We start from the raw sequence: 20,069 nt of genomic DNA, 5'->3' as shown, positions 1-20,069 counted from the left end.
TCCCACTAAATGTAGGAATTTCATCTGTCATCATGGTGATAAGTGACTGAATATCTCATACAGGGTCCTGTTCTGCTTCTTAAGATGGTCTAACTTGATTGGGGACCCTTTACCCTCACGCCTCCATAAATGAATTCGTTTCAAAATATTGACGATTATGTAAAATCTCTTTGATTTTAGGAAGTTGTTTCTCTGGCAGGTACTTTTTCCAGTGTTTGCTGCTTATAAAATTTAACAAAATTAAATACTCAGGTTTTGGTATGAATCACAATACTTTATAAACTACATTTAAGATTTAAAAAAAAAAAAACTGTAGAAAAGTACACATAAAATTTGCCATCTTAATAATTTTTACCAGTATAGTTTATTGGCATTAAGCATATTCATATTGTTGTGCTACCATCACCACTATGTACAAGACTCTCTTCACTCCTGAGATTTTCAAAACTTAAGAATGTAAAATATTACTGCATGCAAAAATGTCAGATACATTTTTAATGAAGTTACATTTTAAACGTGAAAAAATTCATACTGGAACTTAAGTAACTAAACTTTGGGGCTTGGTGTTTAATGATGATTGTACAAACCACTGGCTTCACAAGTCAGAATCAATATATAAGATCAATATAAAAACCTTGATCATTTTTCCCTTAGAGAGAGAATTCAAAACGCAAAGTTCAGTTTTGCAAACCCAGAAAAGACAGGATTTTGACAGGAGAAGAAGCTAGCCACTCTCCTGTCACTGGATAAATCCTGTGGGACGTCAAAGAGGTGGTAAAGAATCAAACTGTGGCCTGTTCTACGCCATCACAGTAGTGCTGATTTCTCATCTGTGGGAGCCACCCTCGCCAGAAGAAACGGTTTCAGTTCATTGGGTGGTTGCTCTTAACAGGCAAAGTAAGAGGCAGCAGTGTTCCCCATCTCCTGCTATGAGTTCATTAGCTGAAAAGCTGTGCAAGGCAGAATTTGAACCCAGGGTTTCAGGATCTAAGCCCAGTCTTCCTTCTGAGAGAAACTTCTCTCTAAAACTATAATCTCTATCTTGATACCTCTCCGGTAGCTTCTCCAGTTGATACGGGTCAGGACACTTATTTTTCTCAAACACTGCCCTCTGCAGGTGGTTTGGTTCAGAGGCTATTTTGGCAGCAGCCGCTGAAGCTTGGGAAACAGTTTCAATGCGTTCTGTGTTGTCACATCTATAACTTCTTCCACTGAGACCCCTTTCACCTGGGCAATATATTCTGCTGAAATGGAAATGTTCCGGGGCTCGTTCCGTACCTGAAACAGAACAAAGAGACACTGGATCAACCGTGACACTTGATGGAAGCAATCCTTGGAGACTGTGGATGAAAGATGAAAATGAGTAGGTAACGACTGATGGGTTCTTTCTTTTTAAAATGGGGGTGGGGAGAAGGGCCTGAACTTCAGCCTGAAAGCTAAGGCTACAACACTGACTGCAAGGCTATGCTGCTCTAGGAACACAGGGCTCACAATACCCTCGGGCAGGGTGTTAACCACTGAGGTCCCAGAACCTAGCACGTGAAGCAGTCTGCACAGTGGGCACTGGGGACCTGCTCCTCAGCAAGTGCTTGTAAAGGCTGTGTTCTGCTGCGTGGCCACTGCACCCCACGGGCCACAGTGGTGTGATTCAAGTCATGCCATCGTGTGTCTCAGGAATAAATAGATTATGCACCCATATTTCACTGATTCTACGACACATTTCTCCCCTATCTTAACGTCTCTGAAACTGGTAAATACTTTGTTGACATTCAATGGCATGTCAAAGTATAATTGATAGTGTTTTTTCCCTTAAGGGTCACAAAATAGTGGTACATCTACAATCACTGGCATTTAGATTTGATGAAATATACTACTGTTATTATTTACTCAGGATGATAATGTTCAGGGGAATAAGATAACTGTTAAGAGTAAAAAAAAAATAACCTTGATAATATAGGCTGCTAAAAAAACAATGAAAAACGTACATCCAGATTTAGGTTCAAGGACATTCTTTATATTGTTAACAACACGATTTGAACTGTGTGGGTCCACTTATACATAGGTTTTTTCAATAAAAATTACGGTACTGCACAATTGAAACTTGGGTTGAATCTGTAGATGCAGAACCATGTGAACGAGGGCTGGATCCAGGGATGTAAAACTAAAGACATGGAGGGAGGACAGATGCGGACTTTCCATGGCATGGAGCAGGGCTGGAGAAGGCGTCAGTACCCCAACCACTTCACTATTCAAGAGTCAACTGTACTATGTTGGAAACAAACAACCTACATGGCAATATCCAGTTAAATATACTCACATGCTAAAATTTATATAGTTATTAACCAGAATGAGGAAAAGTGTTTATTTATTAACGAACACATATGTTCACCACATAAAAGCAAGATATGAGATGATGTGTTGAGGCTAATTCTATTTTTATGAGAAATATATTATGTGTACATATATGGGGAAAGTAAAAGTGTGGGAGAAAAAAAAAGTGCAGAAGGACATAAGAACTTGCGTTTATTTAGTGCTTATCATAGGCAAGGTTTTGTTCTAAGTTTTTCATGGAATTTCTCATTTAATCCTCAAAATAACTCTGTGAGATAGGGACTATGATTATTACCATCCCTTTTTTACAGATAAGAAGGCATCCTAAACAGCTAGTAAACAGCCCAATTGAGGTTTCAACATGAGCAATCTGTTGTGGTAGTTTCAGGTGCAGACACTAAGCTTTTCTACTATACTGGTCTAGATTTCAATATTAGATAAATTAGGTTGTGACCCATAGCAAATAATATTCTTTGGAGCACTACAGCCATATTTGGAAAAGACCTGATGAAATTTAAGTCAATATAACCTTTCAGCCTAGCACTAAAGTAAAATTCCATTGTATTTACACTGTAATGAGAAACACAGCTAAATTGAAAATATTTCAAATGAAAGATACACTAAATAATGTAGAAATAGGAAATCATTTACCTGTTTTTCTGGTCCCAGCGCAGGGGAATCCGTTTCTAAGCAAATTGAAGTTAAAGGCAACTGTTTCACAAGTTTCTGCTTCTTAGAGAAAAGAGAAAGCTAGTAAGTTTAAAACATGAGAAGTAAAGATTAAATAAGGAGCATTAAACCTACCTGTCAATGCATTCTACTCTGCAAGAATCTAAAACTCATGCCTGAATATTCAACTAATAAATGTCCACTATGTTCTCACCATTCTATGCTAACAGATTTAAAAAGAAACATTTTTGGGAATTCTCTGCTGGTCCAGTTGTTAGAACTCTGTGCTTCCACTGCAGGGGGCCCAGGTATGATCCCTGGATGGAGAACTAAGATTTCACAAGTACTGCAGTGTGGCCAAAAAAAAAAACCAGCACATAGTTTGCCAAAAATTATCTGAAGCCTCTAGGGACTCCAAGAGTAGCAACCAAGAGCGAAAAATGAGGTACATCCAGCAAGAACCAAACATCTGGTATCACATGCTCACTGAAAGATCCACGGAAGAGATGTCTGTTGCTTCTCCACCGCTACCATACTCAGGGTTTTTTCCTGCTATTCACATTAAGTCAGTCAAGGTTTTATGTTTAGAAATCCAAGTTCATATGCATATTTGAATTTTAGATTAGGAAATAGATGGTTTTATATTCTGTTTATGATCTTGCCTGGATTATAAGGACTTCAATTAATTCAGTGAGTTTTACACCACGAGCAATTCTCTTGTTGCCACTGCACTTTTTAAGGTAAAAAATGGAAAGGTGATACATGACGCAGGGCGGAACAATGATAAAATAAATTATTTTAAGAGTAAAAATTTCAGGGCTTCCCTGGTGGCTCAGTGGTAAAGAACCACCTGCCAATGCAGAAGACCCGGGTCAATCCCTGGTCTGGTAGGATCCCACATCCGAGGAGCAACTCAGTCTGCCCACCACAACTAGGAGCCTGTGCTCTAGGGCCTGGGACCTGCAACTACTGAGCCCGCACACCCTAAAGCCTGTGCTCCCCAACAAGACAAGCCCCGAGAGGGGGAGCCCACACACTGTAACAAAGAGAAGTCCCCCGCTCACAACCAGAGAAAAGCCAGCACAGCAACGAAGACCCAGCACAGCCAAAAAAAAAAAAGAGTAAAATTTCAAAAGCACAGGAATATGTATGCTCATGCACTGTTGGCAGACAAAAATTAAACTGGTATAAACTTCCTCAAAGGAGATGTGACAATTTAACCACATATTTAAAAATACATACCCTTTTTCTTAATGGTTGCATTTATACACAGTAACTGCAAAAGTTATGTGAACAACTGTGGATGTACAAAGCTATTCACTGAAGTGCTGTTTTTAACAGTGAAAACTAGAAACAATGTAACATTTACTTAAGGTAATGCTTAATTAAATTAAATTTCCCTGGTGGCTCAGACGGTAAAGTGTCTGTCTACAACGCAGGAGACCCGGGTTTGATCCCTGGGTGGGGAAGATCCCCTGGAGAAGGAAATGGCAACCCACTCCAGTACTCTTGCCTGGAAAATCCCATGGACGGAGGAGCCTGGTGGGCTACAGTCCATGCGGTCCCAAAGAGTTGGACACGACTGAGCGACTTCACTCTCACTTAACTAAATTACAGTACATCCATATTGTAAAATATTACATAATCATTTTAAAGAAGAGATAGGTCTATGTTTATAGATATAAAAAGTACCCATGAAGCTAACTCAAAACAAAACAAAAAGAATATGACATCTTCATATTTTATATGAATCAGATGTTAACAATGATAGTCTCAGTGGTAAGATGGGTTGGGTTGGTCTGAATTTGTCTTTTTCTGAAGTGTCTCAATTTTCTATAATGCACAAGTATTATCTTTAAACTTAGAAAAAAAATAGCATTTTAGTTTTGAAAAAGAAATGATACCACTGCTAAAAAGTACTACTAAATAAGAAGTTTTCCATGAATGATAAAAGTAGGAAAAATAAAAATAATCTTGGATCAACTATACTTCAATAAAAATTAAACAAAACTAAGCTAAATTGGTAAATAAAAAATAATTTTGGACTATTAATTAACTTGACCTAATTGACATTTCTAGAACATCCCACCTGAAACTCTAGAACATTCCACCTGAAAATAAAGTCCAGTGTCCCAGTATTTTGAAATAAAGTGCTTCAGCTTTAGTCTTCCAGGCCTCCCCTGAGTCTCAAAAGGCTGGTTCAAGAGTTAATGATAAGGAAAACTGGTAACAACTTAGACTACAAATCAGTCATATAGGAGAGTCACCAAATTCCCAGTTCCCTGAAAGATAGACAGAGGTCTGACACACATTCCTAAGTTGTTTTTACAGGAAGCAGACCATCACCAGATGAAAACTGCTGACCTCAAGCATGTAGATCTCAGACCATTTGAAACCAGCAGACTGCCTGATGATGCTTAAAACTTTATCTTGATGTCACCCAATTTGAGAACTGAGTACAAGCTGATGACATGCCCTCAGCCTTCTCCCTCACACAGCCTTTCAAAACACTTTTCTGAAAGCTATCAGGGAGTTCAGGTCTTTTGAGCATGAGCTGCCCAATTTTTTGTGTGTGGATCCAATTTATCTATTTTTTTCTGTGGTTGTTAGTGCTTTTGGTGTCATGACAAAGAAAACCACTGCCTAATCTATGGTCACAAAGATTTAGATCTGTTTTCTTCTAAAAGTTTTGTAATTTCAGCTCTTACATTTAGGTCTCTGATCCATTTATGAGTTACTCTTGATGTAAGTATGAGGTAGGGACCTAGGATTAACTTTTGTAATGAAACCAGAATAGTACACAACAGTATAGTAACGTAAACAGTACTGAACAGTAAAAGTTCATGACAGCAAAGTAAAAGTTCATATTTTAAAGTGTTATTTCACAAAGTGTAGAACGAAGTTTAATGAAAGATTTTACCTGCCCACTTCTTATGACAGAAGGAGGGATTGAGAAGAAGTACCCAGCCTTTACTCCTTCCATGGCGACAGATGGCCGACCGTCAAACGCATGCAGCAACACTTTGTCAGCACCTCTCAAAAATTAAATCAGAGTTCATCTCATTTCCTTAATGAAAGGTTTCCCACTAATTAAATTGAACAACACAGATTTTAAGTAAATGTTGGTCACTAGAAGGTTTTGTGGTTTCTAAAGGGTAGATACGTACAGTATTCAACCAGTAGAATAAAAATATAGTAAATTCTTAATCTGCAGAATAAGTAAATAAAATTGAAACAAATTTTAAACAATTATTTAATTCTCATACGAAACCTTCTTAAAGTTTGTGAACTCTCAAATTATTGTTCCTAACAGGTTTTTAAGTGGTCAAACTGTCCTTAAGAAGGATGCTACCGGAAATGAGGAATTGAATGATTCACAAATTCAACAGCCAGAGTAGGTTTCCCAAAAACTACTTCCAGTTCTCAAAGCAAGGCTGCTCAGCCTCCATAAAAATCACACTCTCAGTGATCCCAAGGGATTCAGTACTCCCCACTGAGAAGTACAATGCTTTCAAGTTGTAGGCAATTACGTTTACCTCACTTTTTGATATTGTTTTTTCAAATGGCAGGTGTGACATTTAGTGGGTTACAACTGTGAGTTATGAAATCAACTTTGTGGGTCATGACTGGCCAGCGTGTGCTTATATTCAATAAATACATATACATGCACACACACACACATATACCTATACACACATACATACAGATGTACTGCTTCTTAAACTTCTGTCAGTTTTCTTTATGAGTCTATACCAAGTTTCAAAATAAACTACATTTCTTACTGTAAGAAGAAATTTAAGAAGAAATTTTAAAAATTTCACTTTACAATTTGAAAAGTAATCCTATGAGAAGTGTTTTTCCTTTAGGAACAACTGGTGAAGATGACAGTGCATTTTATGTATGATGGCCACACCTGAATAATACCACTTTCTGAAGCAGCAGCTACAAAACAGGCAAAACAGTAACCCCAATGCGATTACCCTTCTTTGCTGTGTGTTTTCCTCCTTCTCACCAATCAGCTGGTTAAGCTGCTTAAAAAACTGGAGCTGCTAATTTTTAAATGAAGACACTAAAGATTACTTGATCCAATTTAAAAAAATTTTTATTTATTTATTTTACTTGATCTAATTTTTCATTCGCTTTATCCTGGCCTGATGAACATTACAATCACACTGAAAACCTTGTAAATAGTAGGCTGACTTGCAAAACCATCTTAATTGATTTCCATCTCTACCCATGACCCTTTTCTTTCCCTTTAAGAAAACAAATAAATATGGCTTGTTCTATGAGAACATGGACTAGAATTGTCAAGTTTAAATATTAGGAACATTTTTTTCAGGAACCTACATACCTTGCTCATTTAAGAGGCTGATGGTAGGTCTTCCGGCTGAGCGTGAGTGAACATTTCTGTTTAATAACAAAAAAACTCCTTTTAAGCATTTACTATGAACATGTTATTTTTGATCTATTAAAGTAGTTAAGAAAAAAATAAAAGTAGAGCTCAATTTCAGGAGAATCATTATTTATCAATAATGTGCTTTAAAACTATTAATATAGAAAGATGACAATTAACCTACAAAGGCAAATTTAGTCTTTTGGCTAACTGGACCTGTCTGATTAGGACTTGTCTTTGCTCTTCCTTTTGTTCATCAGTGCCAGCAAATCTGGGGGAGAAATCCAGTCCAACCTATAACAGAAAAATAAAACAGAATCACGTTTATGGTTTAATGAATCCCAAAAGACAGATGATGGAGCAGTACTATCCAAGAGAAATATGAGTCATATACACAAGCCACATACACAACTTTACAGTTTCCAGCAGCCACATTAAAAACACTAACAAGACTGGTGAAATTCATTTTAATAATATACTTTAATTCACTATTCCTAAAACATTATCAAATTATAGTCATTCATATTATTATCTCAACACATAACCAATGTAAAATTATTGAGTTATTTTACATTCTTTTTTTGAGGTACTGAGACTTTGAAATCCTCTGTGCATTTTATCCTGACAGCACACATGAGTTTGCGCCAGTAACAATTCAAGGGCCAATAGCTGCATGTAGTCACCATGCTGGACAGTCATGATTATAAAGGACTGCTTCCCTTGATGCTATTTTGGCATCCACTGCTATAAGCTATATTCTGAATGTGTTACTCTTATCTTTTATCTTTACAAGTGGAATTACCAAGTGATAAAATGTTTCACAACTGTAAATTATTTAATAAAAAGGTTTTAAAATTATAAACTCTAACCTATTAATATTTAAAGTATGCTTGTACATACTATTTCAACTAACCAGAGAGATGCCCTTATTTAAGCAAAAGAAAAAAAAGCAAAGTATATTGAAATGTTAATAAAGCAGTTTTCTTCCATTAACAAGCCCATGGGGAGGCGTTCTATTGTTTTATCCCAAAGTGCTTTTGCTTACTGAGGAAGTACTGACAAGTTACTATTCAGTTGAGCAGGGTGAACATAATTATCTAAGTCTGTTATAATCACCAACACTGAATTAAGGACTGCTTTTATATATCACATGGAGGTCTGGGTTAGAAATCACTTGATCAGCTAGTGGATATTTACCTCTCCAATTGCCAATAACTGATCCTTATAATTCTCGATAATGGGCAAAGCTACATCCAAATCCTGGGATGGAAAAAAAAAAAGTAAATTCATTCAAATAGAAGGTGAGAAATTTCATAGGTTTTGTACCAACACCTATTATATGCCAGGCACTATGCTATGCTGGGTCCTTTACATACAAATCCTTTACCCAGTTGAGGAACTAGGAATGGTAATCCTTCTATAATGGTGAGTAATTCTAGCTGGAAATTTGAGCAGAAATGTCCCATACCCAATTAGTTATAAGAACATTACTTCTCATGAAGATTCCCACTTAAACACTTCCTTCTATTTAGGAGGTACTACCTGGTATTCAGGAGGAGTGATCTGGATTTCCTGGAATAGCTGAGCAAGAAAGAATAAAGCCACCAGGTGGTCACCTTGGTGAGTCTGGAAGTGCACTGTTATATTCTCCTCTCAGGATACGAATGAATGACTTGTGAATTTTAATAGTGATAATCCCAAACATCTTTTCCACTATTTTCACTGATTTCATCTTTATAGTTCTACATACCCTATTTTTGTCTTAAAGTTTCAACAATATAAATACGAAATATCATGTATATGGTTGTTTATCAACTACTGAAGTAACTGTGTACTACTAGTTTCCACACTATTTCCACTTAAAGAGAATTTCCTTTAGAAAGATGGTAACGATAACCCTATATGCAAGACAGGAAAAGACACAGATGTATAGAAGAGACTTTTGGACTCTAAGGGAGAAGGCGAGGGTGGGATGATCTGAGAGAATAGCACTGAAACATGTATCTTATCAAGGGTGAAAGAGATCGTCAGTCCAGGTTGGATGCATGAGACAAGTGCTCAGGGCTGGTGCACTGGGAAGACCCGGAGGGATGGGATGGGGAGGGGAGGTGGGAGGCGGGTTCAGGGTGGGGAACACATGTAAATCCATGGCTGATTCACGTCAATGTATGGCAAAAACCACTACAATATTGTAATTAGCCTCCAACTAATAAAAAATAAAGAAAAAAATTTAAAAATTTAAAAAAGAGAGAAGAATTTCCCTTGTAAGGGTTTTCTTGTAAGGCAAGAGAAAAACAAATATGTGGAAAATTTGCTTCTAGATATTTTAAATTACTTTGAGGATTTCAGTCTCAGAGTATATAAAGTCAAAGAACTTCTAGTGAGAATAATCAGAAAAAGGAGAATTAAGAAAAGGGAGGTAAAACAGATGGTTGAGGAACAGGAGAAGATTTATAATTATGCTTCAAGAGAGAGAAAAGATGAGGGAGGATAAATCAAGGCCTTACAATTCCAGTAGACTCAATGAAGAAGAAATAATATTGTCAAGAGGAGCTAAGCATATATAACCCTAGTTACCTGTCTGGCAACAGCTGAGCAGGTCAGTGTCAGGAAAAGATCGTCTGTATCAAACGTTCAAACTAATCTGTGTGTCTGGGACCTCAAAGGGTCTGGAGAAGTTGGAGAGATTACCCAGGAAATGTAGCACACTTAGAAAATCTTAAGACAAAGAAATTACACATTTGGATGAAGACCAGATATAGGGAAAAAAATCTCTCTGAGGGTATATGTATTATCTATAAAAACAGGAAAACAAACTTACAATCAGACTATTTCAATTCTTCATGAAATAATTTGGAAGTTTCTGGCAAGTCAAGGATAGTAAATTATAGAAATACTAATTCATATCACTAAAATGTATAAATATATGTGGTCTTTAACATTGTAATACATGTAAAAATATTCCAAAGGACATTCATAGGTCCATCTCTGACTTCAGCGCTATTCCTACTTCCCCCATAAGATCTCAAGTTCCTTAATAGCTAATGGTTCTATTGTAGGGTTTTTAAATATCCTATACCTTTATACTCTATGACTGGGAATACTGCAAATAATTATTCAGCATTTACACATGAGGAAACGGAGACCTGGCAAAGTTAAGTGCCATAGATCGCAGGAGGCAGCAGGCCAAGTCTCTCTGACTTCAAAGCTTATGATGTTTCCACTATGTTGTTCAAAGAGGAAGGGAGAGAGAAGGAAAGGAAGGGCAAAGGGGAGGGAGAAGGGATTTATTCTGACTGATTTAAAATAATTCGAATTGATTTTATTTTTTATTAAAGAAAATATTTAGTCTTTAGAACCTTTAGAACAGGGGTCAGGCTTTTAACAGAAATGAGTGAAGTGGGTTAGGTAGGGACAGGAGCCAATGTATGGCTCAGTGGGTAAACAGTCTGCCCAAAATGCAGGAGATGCAGAAGATGTGGGTCCAATCCCTGGGCTGGGGAAGATCCCCTGGAGGAAGGCATTGCAACCCACTCCAGGATTCTTGCTTGGAGAATTCCATTAACAGAGGAGCCTGGCGGGCTACAGTCCATAGGGTCACAAAGAGTTGAACACAATTGAAATGACCTAGCACTCATGCACATATACCTTATAACCCACATTTTCTATAAAGTTATATTTAACATTGTAACATCATATTTAACACTGTATAAGTTAATTCTTTATTTTTGAACTGCTAGGCTGTTCCCACTTTTCCTCTATTACATGGACAGGGAGGCCTGGCGTGCTGCAATCCATGGGGTCGCAGAGTCGGACACAACTGAGCAACTGAACTGAACTGAACTGAAACCTCTTTGTGAAAGAAGATAGAATTTCTTTCTTTTGGATTATTGCTTTAGAATAAAAATCAGAAAGAGGAGGATTACTGAGTCAAAGGGTAATACCATTTTTTTTTATGGCTCCTGTTTTATAAGACTATTACCTTTTTTTTTTTTTAAGACTATTACCTTTAATGTGACACTTCTTTGGTCTTCTGGTGAATCTCCTTGAACTGGGTGAACACCCAAGCATGGCAGGACAAACCCCTTATACCTAAAAATGTAGAATGAATTAAGAAAGCAGGATTATTAGACTAGGAGACAATGTTACTCTGAAGAACAAGTAGGAAATAATTTTTTTAAGGCTGTTAATGTAAATTTTTTTCTTCTCATTCTCTTTAAAATGGATGATCTTTGATATTATAAACATGGCACCATAAATGCATCCTTAATAGCAATTCTTTCTATTTCCAAATGAGAAGTAGCACCTTTCTGAAAGCTGCATAATCTTTTCAAATTCTCCTGAATGTTCAGCGACCACCACAAGAGCCATAACATTGGCCTGAAATAAAAATGAATAGAACAGTTAAGAGTCTCAAACAATATACATCCACTACAGTTAAATAAAAATTTAAAGTTTTCTGTGCTTTTAGTTATCCTTGCTCACTCACACTGCATCAATATAATCATAATGGCTATCACTAATTAGCTACTATGTTTTGGGCACTATGTTCAGTGAATATAAATATTACCTCATTTAATCTGCACACCCTTTTGACATAGGCATTGCTGTAATCCACTGTATGGATCAAGAGACATTTGGATGGAGTCAAATAACTTGCCCAAGATCATTAGGCCTATGTTACTACAAATACCACACTCATAATTAAATTGCAGTAATGAAAGATGGCTATATATAAAAATGGCAACCATTTCTATAACTTTCAAGGAAGACCACAAAATGCTGGTTGTAATGAATTTCATAAATGCTTCCAAAAATTAACAATTTCCCCCAAACAACTCAAAATGTTTCAGAAAACTTTTATAATTTTTCCAAGATCTTTAGAATAAGGCTAATTTAAGAACTGACAGACGGACCAACCTGTTCTATATAGCTGGCATGCCTGGTGGCTGTGGGCATGTGTTCTGGATTCAGACTATCTTGTCTGTATCACTTTACTAGTGATGCGTCTTTGGACAAGTTAATCTAGGCCTTAGTTTCCTCATCTATAAAACAGGTAATGGCTGGCTATAAAATAGTAGCTTCCTTAGAAGGTTGTTGAGAAACATTAAATGAGATAATGTACAGAGTGGGCTTAGTTCAGGGCCTGGCACATAGCAAACAATAGATGCTGGTTATTGTTAATGTGTTTTTTACTGAAGCAACGTCAACATATTATATCTAAATTTCAAGCTATCTTAGATCAAAATTAGTAGGAAAATAAAAAAGAGCATGTATAGCTATTGGCTTACTTTCTTGGCTTTCTCCAGCACATCATCCAGATCCTAAAATGAACATAAGTAATCATGATTATTTTAGATGCAACCAATGCATCAACCAATGCAGTTGAGGCACCATAAAGATGACAATGATGGCAAGGAACAGGGTGGTGTGATGAGCCTAGCTGACCCACCTTCCATTTGATCTCTCAGTAAATTCTGGCTTATGTTCCCACTCTAGTGGAACAGAAACTGTTATCGTTAAATATAAAAGACACTTCTCTGTCCTACTCTACCCTTCAGCAGCATTAGAAACTCCTCACTTGTCTACTCTTTTCTTCCCCAAATATTTTCTACTCTTGGCTTCTGCAAACACTTCTCTCTAGCTGTCGGCTACTTATCAAGCCTCCTCGACTGGCTCTCTCTCCTCTGATTTCAGGACCATAGGCTTCTCTCTGTGTACTTCCCGTCAGGTGATCTCCTTACTATACTCATTATGCTAGTGAGTCCTCAATTTTTATCTCCAGTCTGTAATTCTCTCCTGAACCCAAGATTCACGTTTTAAAATGACCGTATGACATCTCCACTTGGATGGACATCAGGTTTCAACATGTGCCAAGCATAACTATTTTCTCCCCAACAAATCTGTTCCTTCTGCCTTCTCCAACCTGTTTTCCCTCATCTCAGTAAACAGCACCACCATCTCTCTACAGCATCCTCGAGTTCTTCCTCTCCCTCTCTGCACATCCAATTCTTCTCAGTATGTACTTTAGAATCGATCTCCAAAATATAACTGAATCCATCTGCTTCTCTCCCTTGCAACTCTCCGGCAACCTCTATCATCTTTAGTCTCAACACTGCAAAAGCCTTCAAACCGGTTTTCTAACTTCTAACCCTTGCCCTCCTCTATCCATTTACCCACACATCAGCAGAAAGGTTTTTAGATGGATTATCAGATCACGTCTCTCTCCTTCAACCACCCTACCATCCAACAAACCATTTTACAGGATCCCCATTGTGATTCTAACGAAATGCGAATTCGTGCCTCATCGTTCCCATGCAAACTTCAGTCCGATTTTATGCTTCTCTCTTTTTAGCTCATCGGACGCCACCCAGCCTTTCGAGAGTTTGAATGTGCCAAATTCTGTCCTGCCTGGAGGCCTGCGAGCCGCCTGCTTTCCTCACCACCATGCACCCACCGCTTTGTCCTTCTTCCCCAACTTAAGGGTCACCTCTTGAGAGGTGTCCGCCAAAACAGAACCCCCTCTTCTTTCTCTAATACTAGCCTCTGGCTTCCAATATAGCAGGTAAAACACGCTGACATTAGGCGTGGAACTTCGCCCCATGGGAGGATAACTCGAGGGGTAAAGGACGGGGGGCGCCCCGCTCCCACGGGCCCGATCTCGCCCTCACGTACGTGGTCAAAGTCCGGGGCGGAGAGGTGGCAGTGACAGTCCACCAGCCCTACGCCCACCGCCCCCATCTTCGCAGCCTCCAAAACCCGTGGACTCGCCGGCGCAGCCTCAGCCGGAACGCAGATGCCGCGTTGGGTTGAGTTTCCGGCCGGACGGGTGCTCCTTCCTCCCGGGAAACCCGCCCTTCCGCCCTCCGAGTTCCCGCCCACAGTTCAAGTTGGAAAGATGGAGCGGGCCTTTGGGTCGGTGACTCGTTCCTCTTCGCGGGACTTGGGGAGAGTGGCTGGGACAGAAAACAGGGCCTCGGTCCCTGCCACACACCGAAAAGACTTCCGTGTGCTCTGCACCTCGAAGCGAGCCGTGACGGAAATGCTAGAACTGTGCAGCAGCTTCGTGCAAAAGCTCGGGGACGCGCTGCCTGAGGAGATTCGGGAGCCCGCGCTGCGAGATGCGCAGTGGGTACGGGCCCAGTAGTCGTCTCTTGTCTTTTCACCCGCTTTCTCCACACCCTGGTCTCAGTGGTCAGGAGGAGCCTACGGCCGGCTTGGGCAGAGTTTAACGTGCCCGGGGAACGCGAGGGAACGAGACAGATGCTGGAGGCAGCTGGGTGTTGTTAGTTAACTTAGACCAGTGCTGTCTGACCGAAAAATGCAAGGCGAGCCATGTATGTCACTTGAAATTAAAAGGAAGAAAATAGGTGAAATTAATTTTTATGATATTTATTTAACGGACTGTGTCCAAGATACCATTTTAACTTGTAATAATTTAAAAAAAGGAACAGGTAGTTTACATTTTTTGGTTCATACCAAGCTTTTCACGTTTGTCTTAAACTTAACACCTCATGTCCTTTTCCACTAGCTACATTTTAAGGCCTCAACAGCCACCAAGTGGTTGGATTGTCCCCTGTTGGACGGTGTAGACAGAGACTCAGTAAGGAGAATCCTGGAAGTCAGTCACCAGGCTAGCTTTTGGTCTTTCTTTTTGCTTGCTTTTAGAGTATCTTGTAAAGAGAGCGAAAACATTTTCCCTACGAGTCTAAAATAGGTAAGGAAGCTTTCCATTATAAACTTCACTAAGATCACACTGACCCTTATAATCCATTTCCCCTTCCTTTCTCAAGTATTTTGCAAAGCTCTGTAGAAGATGAGGGGTGGGGGAAGACACAACAAATTGAGGGATTTGTGCTAGTCTGAAGAAAGCACACAACCTATTTATATACAGGGGAAAATGTTAAAATGTTTGTAATGCAGTACAGTTTTACTGACCACAATGCAAACAAAATAAAGGTTAAGTGGGTGAAGAATGTAGGAACACTCCCTGGGTTGTGATTCTGTGTTCAGTGTTGTATACATTGACTTTTATATCATTCCCCGCTTGCTAGCAAGAGAAGGATAGAGACATACCTGAGGACATTTGTAGTAGTAATTTCGTGGGAGACGACTTGTTTTCTTTGTGTAATGATCTTAGAATTTACCCCTTTCCAGGAAGTGCTAAGGTACTTAGAACATTAATTCTCCTTACAGGAAAAGAGGAACTTGGCTTAACCAATTATACTTTATTAATGGATGAGAAAGTAAATTTGAAGATAAAAGATGTGAAGACTTAAACTACCAAGGGAATTCACTTGTGTTTTAATTAAGAAAACAGATAAAAGGCGGAGGCTTCAGTAATGTTGACATCTCTATCTAAAACCACTTAATATAGTAACATTTTTTGTGATAGTTTTTTAAAAAATTTATTGAAGTATAGTTGATTTACAATGTTGTGTTGATTTCTACTGTATAGCAAAATGATTCAGTTATACATATGTATGCTTTCTTTTCCATTATGGCTTATCACAGAATATTGAATATAGTTCTCTGTGATATACATGAGGACCTTGTTGTTTATCCATTTTACTCGTAAAAGTTTGCATCTGCTAATCTTAAACTTCTAATCCATCCTTCTCCCACCCATCTCCTGCTTTGTACCCACAAATCTCTTCTCTATGTCTGTGACTTTGTTTCATAGACACGTTCTTCTGTGTCATATTTTAGATTCTACATATAAATGATATCTTTCTCTGTCGGACTTCCTTCACTTTAATATGATAATCTACAAGTCCATCCATGTTGTGGCAGACGGCTTTCTTTCCTCTTTTTTACGGTTGAGGAATATTCCATTGTGTATGTGTACCATGTCTTTGTGCTTCATCTGTCGATGGACATTTGGGTTGTTTCCATGTCTTGGTGGTTGTAAATAGTGCTGCAGTGAACAATGGGATGCATATCTTTTTTTTTTTTAAGTTATTTATTTTTGTATTTGGCTGGATCTTTGTTGCTGCGCGAGGACTTTCTTTACTTGCTGCGAGTGGTAGCTACGCTTTCATTGCTATGCTCGGAGTTCTCTTTGTGGTGACTTCTCTTGTGGAGCACTGGCTCTAGGGCATGCGGGCTGCAGTAGCTGTGGTGTGTGGTCTCAGGAGTTGCAGTTCCTCGATTCGAGAGCGCAGGCTCAGTAGTTGTGGTGCATGGACTTAGTCGCCTCATGGCATGTGGGATCTTCCCAGACCAGGGATTGAACTCATGTCCCCTGCATTGGTGGGCAGATTTTTAACCACCGGACCACCAGGGAAGTCCTGCATATCTTTTCAAATTTTATTTAGTACTTTTCTCCAGATATATGCCCAGGAGTAGGATGCAGATCATATGGCAACTGTTAATTTTTTTAAAGAAATTCCATACTGTTTTCCATAGTGGCTGTATCAGTTTACATTCCCACCAATCATGAAAGAGAGTGGCATTTATAATTGGTAGACTTATTTACTTAAGGCTTTCAAAAATTAATTGACTAATGTTGGCTGCACTGAGTCTTCATTGCTGTGGTCAGGCTTTCTCTAGTTGTGGCAGGCGGGTTTCTCAGGGCAGTGGCTTTTCTTCTCACAGAATACAGACTTGAGGTACACCGGCTTAGTTAACCCACAGCGTGTGGAATCTTCCCAGGCCAGGAATCAAATCTGTGTCCCCTGAATTGGCAGGCGGATTCTCATCCACTGGACCACTAGGAAACTCCTGTGTATTTTTTTTTTTAATGTTTTAATTTATTTATACTGGGCGTGGGTAGTGGGCTGGGACAGAGATTGAAAATAACAATCCAAAAACAACAGAGATAGAGGATGTGGACAGTGTATTCATTTCCTATTGTTGAGGTAACAAGTTACCACACTGAGTGGCTTACAATGACAGAAAGGTATTCTCTGACAGTTCTGGAGGGCAGAAGTCCTAACGTCAGGGTGCTGGCAGGGCTGCATTTCTTCTGCAGGCTCTAGGGTGTATCCCTGCCCTTGCCTTTCCCAGCTCCTGGAGGCTGCACTTCTTGACTCATGTCTCCTTCCTTCATCTTCTGAGCACATCACTCTGACTTCTGCTCACACACCCCTTCCCTCTGATTTTGACACTCCTGCCCTTTTTTTTTCTGGTATGGACCCTTGTGATTACATTGGGCCCACCTGAATAATCAAACACACTGTCCACATCTCATGATCCTTCATCACATCCAGCAAAATCTCCCTTTTTTTCCGTACAAGATGACATATTCACAAGTTCTGGGAACTAGAATGCAGACATCTCTGGGGGGCCATTATTCAGCTACCATGGAACTTATTTTTTATTTGGAGGATAATTGGTTTACAATGCGGTGTTGGTTTCTGCTGTTCAACAACGTGAATCAGCCCTGAGTATACATATATCCCCTCCCTCTCGAATCTCTCTCCCAATCCCTGCCCCACCAGACCACACCCCTGCCTTCCCACTCCTCTGGGTAGTCACAGAGCACTAGGCTGAACTCTGTATTATATGGCAGCTTCCAGGGCATGTGAGCTCTTCCCAGACCAGGGATTGAACCCACGTTCCCTGCATTGGCAAGTGGATTTTTAACCAGCTGTTTTACACGTGGTAGGTTATGTGTGTCAGTGCTATTCTCTCAGTGCATCCCATCCCCGCCTTCCCTTGCTGTGTGCACAGGTCCGTTCTCTACATGTGTCTCTGTTCCTGCCCTTCAGATAGGTTCATCAGTACCATTTTTCTAGATTCCATATATATGCGTTAATATATGACATTTATTTCTCTTTTCTGACTCGCTTCACTTGTATAACGAGCTCTAGGTTCATCCACCTCAGTTCAGCTGACTCAAGTTTGTTTGGTTTTATGGCTGAGTAATGTTCCATTGTATATATGTACCATAACTTCTTCATCCTTTGGTCTGAAGATGAATGCCTAGGTTGTTTCCCTGTCCTGGCTGTTGTAAATAATGCTACAGTGAATATTGAGGTACATGTGTTATTTTGAATTATGGTTTACTCAGAGTATATGCCCAGTAGTGGGATTGCTGGGTCAAATGGTAGTTTTATTCCTAGTTGTTTAAGGAACCTCCATATTGTTCTCCACAGTATCTGTATTAATTTGCATTCCCACCAACAGTACAGTGCATTCTCTCCAGAATTTATTGTTTGTAGACTTTTTAATGTTGGCCATTCTGACTGGTGTGAGGTGATACCTCACTGTAGTTTTGATTTGCATTTCTCTAGTAATTAATAAAATAACATTTTTAAAAAATTGATACAACTATGCAATGAATATTAAAAAGAATTTATATTATTGGATAATTCTTGAATAGAGTTGGATAGAGTAAGGATTTTACTTTATAAAATCTTTAAAGTATAGAATACATACTCTAACTCATAATTATCAGTCATCATTTAAGCTTATTTTTTCCTTTTTTAAAAATTTATTTTTAAATTGAAGGATAATTTTAAGCTTATTTTTAATTTATAAAATGTATTTTCACTATGAAAAATAGCATAAAGCAAAAATCTTTCAATTCCTCTCCACTATCCCTCTTCCTTCTTGGAAATAACTTACTGTTTTGGAGGGTATAATCCTTCTCCTTTTTGGCTTTAAAGCTCTCTGTTTTAAAAAGTGTTCTTTTTTTTTTTTTAATACTTATAGTGTCATGCTGATAACATCCTGCTTTTTGTTTAAAAAACCGAATATGTCTTTGATTATTATTTGTTAATGTTATATAGAGATGTACTTCATTCTTTTAGTATTGTATGATATGGGTATATTGTATATTTAGCCACCCTCCTAGTTTTGAATTTAGATATTTTCCCCTCAATATTTCAAAATTTCAAACTGAAATAAGCATTCCCAGTTTATTTTCTTCATGTTTTTATGAGAATGGTCCTTTAGGTTATATTGATAGACGTGAAATTGTTAGGCTATAGGGAATGTGCATTTAAAATTTGGATGATACCATCAAATTTCTTTAGTTTTTTACTTTTTAATGTATTATGAACATTTTTAACATTACAAAAAATAGACTAGCACAGTGAACATCCATATGTCTATTATCAAATTTAGCAGTTATCAAAAATATGTTACACTTCTGTTTTAAAGCAGATTGCATCTCTCCTGTCATTTCATCATTACCTACTTCAAAGTACATCTCAAAAAAAAAGAGTCCTAGTACTTCCCTGGTGGTCCAGTGGTTAAGAATCTGCCTTGTAATGCAAGGGATGTGGGTTCAACCCCAAGTCCAGGAAGAGCTCACATGCTGTAGAGTAACTAAGCCCGAGCACCGAAACCCTGATCCCAAGTGCCACAGCTAGAGAGTCTGTGTAAGTCCGTCTGCCGTAGTGAAAGATCTCCAGTGATGCAGCGAAGATCCCACGTGCTGCAACTAAGACCCAACGAAGTACCCCCCCCCGCAAAATAGTCTGTTGTAAAGTAGAAATTAATTTCACTTTCTTATAAGCCTGTGTATTTTCCCTCTTGTTAACACTGACCCTCATTCAGCAGCAAATGTATTACTTATACCCTTGAGATTCATTTGAGCCCAGTTTGTTAGCTTGTTTTCCTTTCATTTAAGAAGTTAATTTTTTTTTTTGTACCAGTATTCTAAAACTTTTCCTCACATTTTCTCATGGGTAGCTTAATGGCTGTTGTTACTAAAATGTAGGTAGAA

The 20,069-nt window shown here is 38.6% G+C and overlaps 2 protein-coding genes across 3 annotated transcripts in view; one reads left to right on the top strand and one right to left on the bottom strand.

Annotated features, from left to right (window-relative positions):
* Positions 1-1,047: 1,047 nt before the first annotated feature.
* On the bottom strand, positions 1,048-14,210 carry TATDN3 (TatD DNase domain containing 3). 2 transcript variants are annotated; one of them, XM_020899823.2, is made up of 10 exons: positions 14,069-14,210; positions 12,685-12,717; positions 11,700-11,773; positions 11,401-11,485; positions 8,591-8,653; positions 7,578-7,687; positions 7,352-7,407; positions 5,921-6,033; positions 2,983-3,063; positions 1,048-1,278 (listed from the first exon to the last, which is right to left on the bottom strand). In XM_020899823.2, the coding sequence occupies exons 1-10, from the start codon at positions 14,132-14,134 to the stop codon at positions 1,135-1,137; spliced, it is 825 nt and encodes a 274-aa protein (XP_020755482.1). In that variant the 5' UTR covers positions 14,135-14,210; the 3' UTR covers positions 1,048-1,134. The 2 variants fall into 2 exon arrangements, with proteins under 2 accessions (XP_020755482.1, XP_020755483.1); XM_020899824.2 differs by having other exon boundaries at positions 2,983-3,060.
* A 62-nt stretch (positions 14,211-14,272) lies between these two features.
* The window catches only part of NSL1 (NSL1 component of MIS12 kinetochore complex), a 38,103-nt gene continuing 32,306 nt past the window's right edge, over positions 14,273-20,069 (top strand). The window contains exon 1 of the mRNA XM_020899822.2: positions 14,273-14,525. Coding sequence (XP_020755481.1) covers positions 14,292-14,525 — 234 coding nt within the window. The 5' untranslated portion in view covers positions 14,273-14,291. The remainder of the gene's footprint in view (positions 14,526-20,069) is intronic.

Source organism: Odocoileus virginianus, chromosome 11, assembly GCF_023699985.2.
Source record: "Odocoileus virginianus isolate 20LAN1187 ecotype Illinois chromosome 11, Ovbor_1.2, whole genome shotgun sequence".
Taxonomy (NCBI): Eukaryota; Metazoa; Chordata; class Mammalia; order Artiodactyla; family Cervidae; genus Odocoileus; species Odocoileus virginianus.
This window is presented reverse-complemented; position numbering and strand designations above follow the sequence as displayed.

Excerpts from the sequence above, each read along its gene's own strand:
- TATDN3 (XM_020899823.2), bottom strand. The coding sequence starts at position 14,134 with ATGGGGGCGGTGGGCGTAGGGCTGGTGGACTGTCACTGCCACCTCTCC. Across the intron at positions 11,774-12,684 it reads TGCTGGAGAAAGCCAAGAAA|GCCAATGTTATGGCTCTTGT; the intron begins GTAAGCCAATAG and ends TTTTTATTTCAG. Across the intron at positions 11,486-11,699 it reads ATTATGCAGCTTTCAGAAAG|GTATAAGGGGTTTGTCCTGC; the intron begins GTGCTACTTCTC and ends CTACATTTTTAG.